At 46.2% G+C, this 12,061-nt stretch overlaps 1 protein-coding gene across 1 annotated transcript in view; it reads left to right on the top strand.

The window, feature by feature from the left end:
- The first annotated feature begins 7,035 nt into the window (after positions 1–7,035).
- The window catches only part of SLC35F4 (solute carrier family 35 member F4), a 151,630-nt gene continuing 146,604 nt past the window's right edge, over positions 7,036–12,061 (top strand). The window contains exon 1 of the mRNA XM_024567879.3: positions 7,036–7,404. Coding sequence (XP_024423647.1) covers positions 7,302–7,404 — 103 coding nt within the window. The 5' untranslated portion in view covers positions 7,036–7,301. The remainder of the gene's footprint in view (positions 7,405–12,061) is intronic.

Here is a 12,061-nt window from a genome sequence, read left to right as displayed (position 1 = left end):
TACTGAACAAAATTCAGTCCCCGCCACCGAAGAGCTGAAGTATACGGTGCAGAAGAGATGATGCAGTGTGGAAAGAACTCTGACGGGGCAAGTACATGACCCCTCTAGGAAGGAGAGGCTGCTCAGAGAAGGCATTCCAGAGGAGAATTCCCTTTAGAAATAGCAGAAGGACAAGCAGTCGTAGGCAGATGAAGAAGCATTTGTTGGTTTGCAAACTGCCCCCCTTACATGGAAGGCAAGAAGAAAACTCAGAAGGAGGGAAAGGACTCCAGATTGTGACAGGCGACTGGTTTAACAAGTAAGGGAACTTTCTCACGAGGCTTGATTTGATTTGATTTGGGGTGACCACAGAATGAGTAGATCTTTGCACCCACCTGCCGAATCTTATCATTTTATATGGAGGCTTTAACTGGATTCAGCCTTGTATACTGTCCAGGTGGTCTCAACGACACATTACTCTCTTAAGTCTGTATCCTTGAAAATGATTCCGGCTGTGGGAACGGTGGGCAGACCGTACATTCCAAGACAGGGCAGAGGGTCCAGCATTAAAGTCAACGGGTGGTCACATCCCCTTGACAACCTCCTCCCAAAGCCCTGTAACAATTATCCAAGTACCAGTGGTCTTAGTCACCTAGTTCCACTACGTAGACTCAAGTGATACTTATGCCCAGATAACTGTGTACCTACGGTACTTTATTAGCTTAAGAATTTGAAGATTTTAGGACTACTTTGAGATGTTACAAAACACTTATGTATTCGTTGTCATGGAGCCCTGTTTTATTATTTATGAGAACATGGAGTGCCAGAAGAATTAGAGACCTTTAGTTAGACCTCATCACATTCACTGCAAAGGAGATAATTGTAATTATGGAAGTGATTAATGTGCAGGCAGGCGGCCCTCTGTAGCACTTTGCACATAAAGAACTAGACGCGCTGGAGAATAAAGCGCTAGAATAGGTTTCAGGGTTTGTTGCTGTTGTGTTTGTGTGTGTGTTCATCTTAAGATTACAAAACCATATTTCAGGAAGTTTGGAAAATGAAATAATTCTTTAATCCTATTACTCTAATAATCACTTTTTAAATTTTGAATATTTTAACAATGTTTTTCCAAACAATACAAAGTCATGTTACTGAGCTGACCATCCGTTGGCCTTGAGACTGACAGATCTGACCAATTGCTCTGTCTTGTGGGGAGGCTGCGTAAGTGACAGCTTTCCAAGGTAGTCTGTTCAGAATAGAATGGAGAAGAGTTTATTCCCCAGTTCCTTTCTCCCATTAGCACGTTTGCCTGCATTGCCTCGGTCCCTTGCACGTTCCGGTTGCACATGCTTGATCCAAGCAGATGCACTTTCATGTCTCAGCATCAACAGGGAAGCCCTGGGGCAGGGGCTGTAGGCGCACGGCATTGGCAGCATGTGGGGTGCTACCAGGCTGTGTCTGTGTAGAGCCAATGGGAGCCCACACAGAGCTGGTCACTGCAAAGGTGAGACTAGTGGAAGTGAACTGGAGCATAAAAGGTACTTGATACAACATTTTAGCTTCTTTCTTGAGAGATATATTCTTTCTGGTAAGTTAGAAGTCTCCTCTCCATCATGTGGGGAGCCAAAAAAAAAAGACAAATATCCACTTCAATTCTGATGATCTGCATTATTTCAAGGTATTTGAAGAGCGAGTTTTATTAAAGTGTATCACTGACACAGAGAATAATGATGGAATAAAACCTTGGGAACATATTTCTTGCAAACTAATAGTTCTTGAAGCTAAAGGCAAAGTCATTCTTGAGATTGCTTTTGGCAATAGTTATTCAAGATGTAAATATATTGAACATATATTCTGGGCTCTCTGTCTTATCGATGAGTTTCAAATTTTCTGTTCTCTCTGTTTTTTTCATACCACCCATAATGTTTCTTTCCAACAATTCATTTTGTCTTCAGTGTTGTTTGTTGATACATTGCTTCAGAAACTGCTGGTACTTAAAGATGCAGAGCACATCCTTGGAAAACAAAGGATAGAGAGAATAAGATGTGGAAATTAAATGTAGCGTTTATGAAAGAAATCCAAAGTCATTTTGATTTTAATTTTTTGGTAACTTCACTTTTCACGTGTCAAAGTCACCTTGCTTGTCGACGGCCACCCTGCCAGGGGAAAGAGGGAATTCTGAGTAGCAGGCGTTAGCTCTGGCTGGGGCATGGCCATCATCCCTTTTGTGCAGAACTAGGATCAGTCTCATAGCTCTTATGTAACCACAAGGGGGCAGAAGTGCAGTCCTGTGGTCCGCGCACACTGGGGGGAAACAAATATTCTTTTGACTACCACAGCAGGTTTGGCACTTTTAGCGGGTAATGCTACAGAAGCCTTGTATGATAATACTATGTAGTGGGTTTGAGGTTGTGCATGCGTGGCATTTTTAGATGTTTACATTACAGAAAGTCTTATTTGCAAAATGAATTTATAGCCGGTTTGACTGTATAACCACCAACATATCTATTCAAAAAGATCACAAAAATCGTGATTCGCTTTCTGTTACTGTAAATGTTACTCTGAGTCCTTGTCCCTTATAGAAATAGTGGAAAATTCGGTCTCGGTGTTATTGGGATTCCCTGCCACAGGGGTATGTGGTCAGGGGAAATCTGTGGCTAAGCTTAAGCGTCAGGGAGACCCGCGGTCTTCAGTCCTCTGGTCACTGCTGAGATGTACACTAGTCAAGCCCACATTCCATCTCTGTGGGGCTGGCAGCTCTGCTGCTTTTGGGCCGAGCATGGAGGCACCAGAACCTCTGATGGGGTTGGGAAGCCTGGGGCTAATGGCTCAGTCTCCTCAGGGCACCGCACTGTGATGCTCCTCAGGCCATGTCACTTCCCTGGGACACTGTCATCAAGCAGGACCCAAGTCCTTGCCATGCCCATTCTCAGTCTGAAGCAAACGCTCTAAGTCCTTAGGTCTTCTCAAAGGACAGGAAGAACTGCTGACTGGAGCAGCTAGCTTCTCTTTCCACAAAGCACTTAAACTCTGCAGCCCACCTGTTCTGTTGGTCTGCCCCTGTGAGTCCAAGATCTGCCTTTTGTGATAGTTGCCATGGCTGAAAGGATTAAAGGAGACCTGTGAAAGAGAAATTCCTGGCAATGTGAATGAAGTGCTAAAGAGCAAATTCGCTTTAGCAATAAATAGTGGTCCCAGCAGGGTGGACTGGGAGCAGAAAATTAATATTTGTTGTGTACCTACTAAGTGCCAGGCCTTAGTAAGGTATTTTCATGTTATCTCATTTACCATCACAGTAACACCATTAAGAAGAGAGAATGAGCCCATTTTACAGAGGAGAAAACTGAAGCTCAGAGGGCTCTATGTGTGCATAAAACAAAATAATAATGATAGCTGCCATTTATATTGCTTAGACAGGCCCCCCAGGGCTATAAGCCCTGTATGAATATAAACTCATTTAATCTTCACAATAGTTCTATGAGGTAGGTACAATAGCTATAATCTTCTCATTTTGCAGATGAGAAAACTGAATCATAGGAAGTTGAAGAGATTTATCCAAGTTCACACAACTAGAAAATGGTGAGATTTGACCCCAGAGAGACTGGCTGTAAAGTTTATGATTAAACCACTGTGTTATATGACTGAGGGAGTGGGAGGAGGAGAGAAGAGAGGAAGGGAGTTCCAGAGGGAGGCAGGCGAGAATGGAGGAGAGAGAGAGAGAGATGGAGAGTCAGAGACAGAGGGAGAAAAGGGAGAGAGACACCCGCACACACACAGTAAAGTGAGTGTGGGGGGGGTGGAGAGGGAGAGGGAGTGTCAGAGACAGAGAGAGAAAAAAGGAGAGAGACTCCCGCACACACAGACACACACACACAGTAAAGTGAGTGTTGGGGGGGAAGGGAGAGAGAGAGATGGAGAGTCAGAGACAGAGGGAGAAAAGGGAGAGAGACTCCCGCACACACAGACACACACACACAGTAAAGTGAGTGTTGGGGGGGAAGGGAGAGAGAGAGATGGAAAGTCAGAGACAGAGAGAGAAAAGGGAGAGAGACACCCGCACTCACAGACACACACACATGGTAAAGTGTGTGTGGGGGGAGAGAGAGAGAGAGAGGTTGAAGCATAGACAAATTCTAGAACTTGAGAGTATTTGTTGAAATTAAGACTTTCTCCAAAGAAGTTCAATGTGTTTCCAGAGCTGGGCATCAGAGACAGTCTTCTGATGAAGCCTGACACCTGAGTTCAGGCAAGAGTGGACTCTGCCCTGACTTCTTACATACTGAGTGCTGGGCTCCCAACCCCTTTCAGTTCCTCCATGAGCTGAAAGTCAGTTAACAACACCTACCATTGCCTAGGATTGCAATCACAAGGCAGTGTCAGCATTCCAATGGGTAGCTGATTACTTAGTGGTTAAATGCTCAAAATGGCCTTCCTGAAAATGGAATATGAAGACCACTTTTTTCTTTCAAGATCCCAGTGTTTATCATCTGGTTGGCTAGATGCCATATGCTTTCAAACACAAACTGTGCAAACTACATTGGGTCAACTTCTTGAAAACAGCACTGATGATTGTACCAGGCAACCCTGGCCCTTCGGTATTAAAACTTAAACATTCTTGTCTTTCCATGCAGCCAAGTTACTCTTAGCTCAAGGAGGAAGGTACACTCTTTTAGTTTCCCGAGGAAAAAAGTGATCATGTTCTTTTTTCAGCATCTTTCATTGGTAACTCCGAATAGGTGGTTGAAAAGGTTAAGTGACTTGTTCCTGCCACGAAAAAAGACTTATGTAATCCCCAGCTTTTCTGACCACTAGCTGCCAATCAAAACGAGGAATAGTAGATTGCATGGATCTTGTTTTACTAGTCCAGCGTCTAAAGGCTGATGAAGTATTTAAAAATGATTTTATGACAGACCATATATCTTTGAGTAGAATTTATACTCAGTGATCCTATTTAGTTTTTAATATTGTTACTTGGTATAGTTATTTTGCCACCAGTCACAAAGACTGTGTCTGTCACACAAATTCTGTTACAAATGGTTTGGCAGTGTTACAACACAAATAGCTAGGTTTTGTATACTAAATTAGTATAAATATCTAATCTGACTAGAACAGATTATCAAAATAAATATGGTCCAGATATCAAAGCTCCTTGGAATCACCAGATGCCCAGTGCTTCATGCATTAGAAACATTCCTCTGAAGTTGCTTACAAGCCAGATTTTTGTAAGTCAAGTTATGAGTTACTTGGAAAACTGATTTACTGTTTGACTTCCTGGAGAATTGATTTACTATGTGAATCTGGCTACTATGAGGAACCATTTTATTAACTGAACAAATACCTTCAATCGTTATTTGTTTAATTATATCTTTCCTTATTCTTTTCAGACTAAATCTGAGGCACATTGATAATTTACATCTTGTAAAGTGGAATTTTTGTATTTGTGTTTGTCAAACCGGTAGACTGAGCAGGCATCATCCTTTCATTTATTTGCTTTAAATGTTCAGTCCTTAAAGGAAAAAGAGTTGCTTTTTCCTTTAAGTTCAGTCTGACCTTTCCGTCCTTCCACCCTTCCATCTTTCCTAGCCCAATAAGCAGATGTGGGAGGAAGTGTATTCCTTTATGAACTTGCTCCCGGCACGATTGTCGCGGCGCACTCCACTCTCAGTGCTAGGCTTTGTGTCTGGATGAAAACCCTCAACACACGGTGAAGTTTAATCCTGCATTTTAATACCCTTAAACCTATTCATCTTTCGTAAACGTTTGCATATTTCTTCCCTCTGAAGGACCCGCACATAATGTGGAGAATGCTTGAGGGCAGAAAGCTGTGATAGATGGATTGGAGGCTTCTGAGGGGCACTGAAGTCCACATGTTTTTGTTTCTCCCTGCCCCCCAGACTTCAGAAAACGTGAAATCTAGCAGGGATGTCTTACACTGGCTTTGGATAGAAGGTGGACACTGATGAGCCGACACTCCACTCCACACCCTCACACACCCTTTGGTTCTGAGATGAAACTTTGAAGGTTATTTTTTTCAATTTTTAAATTATTTTATTGTTGTTCAGTTACAGTTGTCTGCATTTTCTCCCCACCTCTCTACCCCACCCCAGGCAAACCCACCTCCCTCCCCTGCTTCCACCCTCCCCCTTGGTTTTGTCCATGTGTCCTTTCTAGTAGTTCCTGAAGATTACTTAGGAAGCTGTGACTGCAAACTATGAACACAGGAATCAGCCCCACTGCTCCTCACTAGCCCAGCGGGTCTGTCGCCAAAGCAGAGTCACACCATGGGGAGGTGTTCCCTCTCAACACACAGCCTCAAGGAAAGTCACTAGCTTCAGCTAGAGCTTTCACGGGCCCAGGTAGTCACAGCGAGAAGGGTTTCCCCCTGATGTTTTCGGCAATAAAGAAGAAAATCGTTTATCCTCAGGGCATTAGGAATGGCAAAACCAACAGGCTGTGTGCGGCTGCGTCTCTCGAGCCTTTGATGTTTCACTTGGGGGGGTGGGGGGTGGAGGGCCCTGACCTGCCCTGTCATACTTCTCGGCTTGATCTCTTAAAGTCTTTGTGTCCCTAATACCTGGATAACCACTCCACGTACCACCTGCTGGGGCCTCATTTTACTTTTCATTTCTTAAAAAAAAAAAGACTCTCCATCTTCTCGGCAAGTTTCGAGGACTGATTCACGCCTGCGGACGCTTACCCATCAGACGACCCCAGGTGGTGTAGACGCCCAAAGTGTACCAAGTCCCGAGGGGTCATCCGCCCGCCCCCGCCCCCGGGCCCCGGAGCTACAGTGTGCACCTCTCGCATTAACAGCCCTTGGTCCCGCTTGGGTCTGTCTCCCGCCCGCGACCCCATCCATCCTCCTTGAGGCCCTGCGACTGCCTCACCTTCTCCTCTCCCACGCCCCTTGGCCAACCATCCCTTCGGTCAGGTGGGTTGGGGGATGCCTACTCTCCGGGAAAGGGGCGCAAAAGAGTTAATGATGAGAGTCGGCGGCCAGGTGGGGAGCCCACACCCGCCCCGGCTGCGGTGGGCGTTGGAGGTGAGGGGGCGCTGTTCGGGCAGCAGCGCGCCGGGTGGCGGGCGGGAGAGCTGCCAGGCTGACGGAGAGGCCGGCGCGAGTGGGGGCCGCTCCGCCGCCGCCGCCGCCGCCGCTGTGATGCGGAGCCGGTGCTGCGCCGGGCGGTGGAGTCAGAGCCCGGGCACGGGAGCACGAGCTGCAGCATCAACACCAGAGGCGGCGGCGGCACCTGCACCAGCTCCCCGGCCCCGCGCTGCGCTCTCCGCCCGGCCGCGCCCGGGGCCGCCGCCGGGCGCTCTCTATGGATGTCAAGGCGGCCCCCAACGGGGTGGCCACCATCGAGGACAGGATCTTGAGAATCACCGGCTACTATGGCTATTACCCGGGTTACTCCAGCCAGAAAAGTAAGACACCGTGGGCTGCCCTGCTCGAGGTGCCGGAGAGGGGTGGGATGCAGGAGGGAGCGCCATACGGACACCTGCAGCCTTGCCTGTGCTGCCAATGCCACCCTCTGGGCCGTGGGTCCTCTGGGTGAAAAGTGTGTGTGCTGTCCTTGGTGCTGAACCATGGAAGAGAAATGGGGCCCCGGTGGTTTCCTCCTGGGAGTTTGGAAACAGTCGCAGCCTTCGGGGCAAAGGCGCAGAGCGGAGCAGTGAGCGCTCCAGACGGCCGTTGGCCCGCGCCTCCCGGGGTTATTTACCACCGGAGGAGGCTAACATGGCTGTTTACTTAGTGGAAAGTCAACCCTTGGGCTGCACTCCCCGAAAGCCCTACTGGGTGCCAGGCTGCCGGCGGGGCGCTGGGGACGTGGGCTGGATAGGTTCGGGGGTGGGGCCAGCCTGGGCGGCCGTGCAGACTTGGGTTCCGGCGCCCGCTGGGACAGCCTGCTTTCTCCGGGCTGCGGAGACGTGGGCAGAGCGGGCATTACTCCCGTTAAAATGTCTTCGGAAGGTTCTCTATCATGGGCACAGAGAGAACCTGCCCGGGTCTCCGAGTCCCGAGTCCCCGGAGCTTGGAGCCAGAGACCCAAACACTCGACGGCAGGGAGGAAGGGTGGTGGTGGAGGCGCGACAGGCCACCAGCCCGCACTGCCTGCCGCACGTCGCGGCTTCTTCTGGGTCCCAGCGGGCTGTCCTGTTTGGTACCATCCTTCTTCTGGCTAAGCGAGCTCCTGCGGCGCGGATGCTTTCACGGTCCCGGAGCAGTTTTGAGGGAAGGGCTATGAGGTGCGCTCTACCCTGGTCCCCTTCCCCAACACACAAACCACGGGCTGTGTGTACTGAGATTACTTCTGCCAAGCAACCGAAGTGGAGCTCGTTTTTCTTTCTCTATTGGGGGAGTAGGCTGCGGCTTAATTCCCATGCAGGAGGGGTTCCACTTCTTCTGTATCAATACGTTTCTGTCGCAATGGATGGAGCTTAACTGATGTTTTTGCTGTTGTTTATAACCAGAATGCTTGGAAGGTCCTAGAAGTATTTCTGATTGGTATTTTTCTGTGATATTTTGGGGTTCAACCAACACCACAGTTTCTCTGAAGCACACATAACCAGAAGACACTTTATTTTTCATGTAACTTTCTCCCCCACTCAGCTGCATCTCTATTGAATAATAATCCAACCCCTTTCTTCCATGGGCTGTCTTTACACACATATTTTCTAGTTTAATATTTCATTTGGCTTCGGGAGAGGCCTATGCGATTTGGATGACTACTGTCTAGCTGCTTTTAGCCTTAGAGGCTTGCCTTGTTCATTTTCCATACAAAAGTAATTATATAGTGTTAGAATTTTCTGGAAAGAAAATAACATGCTGTGGAATGCGGTTTAAAGTCTTTGTGCTCTGGACTCCCAAACTCCTGTTTCTCCTATTGGCAAAGGATTTCTTTGTTAGCCCTAGAAACTTAAGCGAAGGCATTAGCGTACCACATGGAGATTCCGTGGATTTCCCCTATGACTATTTTAAGTAGGAACCATGGATTTTGGTTGCTTAGATCATGTAGAAGCTGTCTGAGAAAGCCCACGACTTGGAGTAGCATATTGTTATAATTTTTATAACAATGGAACTTTGGTTAATAGAGAGCAAACCAAAAAGAATACTGAGAAAGTGACATTCTAAATAAAGACATGTTCATGTGATCTTTTTGTACTTACTGAAATAGGTGTACGTTTTTCACTTGCCATACAGCAACCTGACAAAAAGAGGGACAAACATTGGCCAAGACAGTAGCTGAAGCTGAAAAGAATATAGATGTGTTCGGCATAGTTATTTGTGACAGGCATACCTAACTTCAGGCAACAGAGTTCACGCAGTGAAGGCAGAGAAACTCACAAGGACAGAGAATTCTGTGAGTAAATAACTTTCAGGGTTCTTGTGCTTGCAGAGGTAGAGAGAGATTGCCATTTTGCACAGAGAAAGACTAGGAGAGGAGGGACCTGGAAGAGGGCCAGGCAGCCAGGAACCATGAAATAATCCTGCCCTTAATTCAGGCTCCAGCTAGTAAACAAACACATTGAAGCAAACCAGTACAATATGGTCAATTGATTTAGCTGTTATCAGGAATGAGCAACAGCTTGGGGGAAGTCTGTAGGGATATATTTATGAAAATGCTGTGGTGAGGAGTAGATAATATGTAGAGACAAGGTGACTTTCCCATTTTCTGACTGCTCATGTATGAGGCCTCAAGGATTGGATGATCTCTTGACATCTATGTTGTTTACTTTTTTAGAGGCAGGTGGGAACTCACCTGAGAATATGCATCAGTGTTCAGCCTTGTGTTAGTGCATCCAGCTGCCACCCCCACCAATCAGGAAAATGAGTACCTGTCCAGAACACAGTCTAGTAGTCAGGCTGATATAAAATACATAAATATTTTGTGCTGATACATATATATGGTACAGGGATGATTAAGGCATTTGTCTAACCTGGAGTTACTTATGTTCTGCTAGGAGAAATAGATCTAGTCATTCAACAGGTGTTAACTGAGCACTTCCCGTGTGCCAGGAATACATCAGTGAGCAAAACGGACAAAAGTATTTTCTTTTTTAGAGATTGAGTTCTAGTGGGAGGGGACAGACAAATAACGAATAAATTATGTAGCATATTTCAAGGTAGTAGCTGCTTAAAAAATTACAACAGGGTAAAAAGGATTTAAAAATCCTGAGGGCGGCAGCAATTGTGAGCATTTTAAATAAGGCGGTAAGATAAAGCCTCACTAAGAAGGTCACAACTGAACAAAGACCTGAAGCGTGTGGGGGAGTTAGCTGTGTGGGCATTGGGAGGGTGACATTTCAGGCAGAGAGGACAGCTAGCGCCAAGCTCCAAGGAAGAGCATACCTGGCATGCTAGGGAAAGCAAGGAGCCTGCACGGGTGAAATGGGGTGAACAATTGGGAGGTGGTTGGAGATGAGGTCACTGTGGATACAGGGGCTCAAATGAAGTAGGGTCTTATAGGCCATTGTAAATCCGTTGGCTTGCACTCTGAAATGGGGAGTCTTTGCAGGGTTTTGACAGAGGAGTGATGTGACTTGATTTATCTTTCAAAAGGATCGATATGACTGCTTTACTGGAGTGGGGTGGAAGCAGAGAGACTAGTTAGTATGTTAGTAAGTAATTACCTGGGTGAAAGATGGTGGTGGTTTGAATCAGACAGTAGTAACAAGACACATAACCAGAAACAGAATCAGAGTAGTAGCAGTAGACATGATGGAAGGCGGTCAGACTCTGGATGTAGTTGAAGTTAGAGCCAATAGGGTTTCCTGATGGATTGGATATGGTAGCTGCAAGAAAGAGAGGGGTAAAAAGTGATCCCATCTTTTCTGATTGGACCAAGTTTGAATTGCCAGTGGCAAAAGTGTGGAAGTCCTCAAGGTAGAGAAGTGTGGGGAGTCAGGGGAGAAGAGTAACATTTTGGAAAGGTTAAATGTAACAGAAGATGTTGACTAAGCCTGCAGACGTCTGACTGGAGATATAAAGTGGGGGTTATCCAGCATTTGGATGTTATCTAACCCCTAAGACTGATGAGATCTCCAAGGAATGAGTGTACACAGAGAAGAGAAGAAGAGCAAGAACTAAACTGTGGGGTACTCAGACATTGAAAGATTGGGGAGAAGAAAGGGAACCATTAAAAGAGACCAAGAAGGAGCTCCCAGGGAAATAGGAGGAAAGCCAGGGGCTGTGACACCCTGGAAGTCAATGAAGAGTTTCAGAGGGAAGGGATTCGCTGCGTCCATTGCTGCTGAAAGGTCACATAAAATGAAGACTGATAACTGACCAGGAATTTGGCAACGGGGTGTCACTGGCTACCTTGAAAAGAGTGGATACAGCAGCATCATATGGATTAGAATGTGTTTAGAAAGGATTAGAGAAAGGGATTGGCAATGTGAGCACAGACAGCTCTTCGAGGATTTTTGTGCAAGGGGAACAGAGGAAATGGGCATAGTAGTATTATGAAAGTCTTCTTTGAAGATGGGAGAAATAGCAGCATGTTTGCATGCACATGAGAATGATTCAGTAGAGAAGGAAAAGTTAGTGATGTTGGAGAGATAGGGTATCAAATTTAGTGCACAGGGAAGGGCTATTGCTTTAATTTAGGAAAGAGCATAGATATAGGGCAGAGTGTGTGGGTGCAGTTCCTGGGAGATGGGTAACTGAGATGGTGGGAGTCTGTTGAGGTTTTCTTCTGGTTGCTTTAGTTTTCTTCAAATAGGAAGGAAGGTGATCCACTGAGAGTGAGGATTTGGTAGGAGGTGGTAGAGGTTGGAGGAGAAAAAAAGGTGTGAATAGTTAAATACAGAGAATGCATGAACTGGGGAGTAAGCTTGTCTGGCTGCCTTAAAGGGCTCATTTAAAGTTTCTGGTGACAAATTTAAAGTGAAACCAGCCACTCGGCTGTTGTGTTCATTGACATAGTGGAAGCATGGAGCAAGTGAAAAGGAAGATTTGACAAGAGTTGCAGAATATCCAGTGGGTATAATAAAATAATAGGGTGAAGAGGCTTGCAAATGTATGCAATGAAGATATTATTATAATGGTTGACCATGGAACTTAAAGTTGGTAGGTAGAGAG

This window comes from Desmodus rotundus, chromosome 7 (assembly GCF_022682495.2).
Source record: "Desmodus rotundus isolate HL8 chromosome 7, HLdesRot8A.1, whole genome shotgun sequence".
Lineage (NCBI taxonomy): Eukaryota > Metazoa > Chordata > Mammalia > Chiroptera > Phyllostomidae > Desmodus > Desmodus rotundus.
The sequence above is the reverse complement of the archived record's forward strand: the minus strand, read 5'-3'. Positions and strand labels throughout refer to the sequence as shown.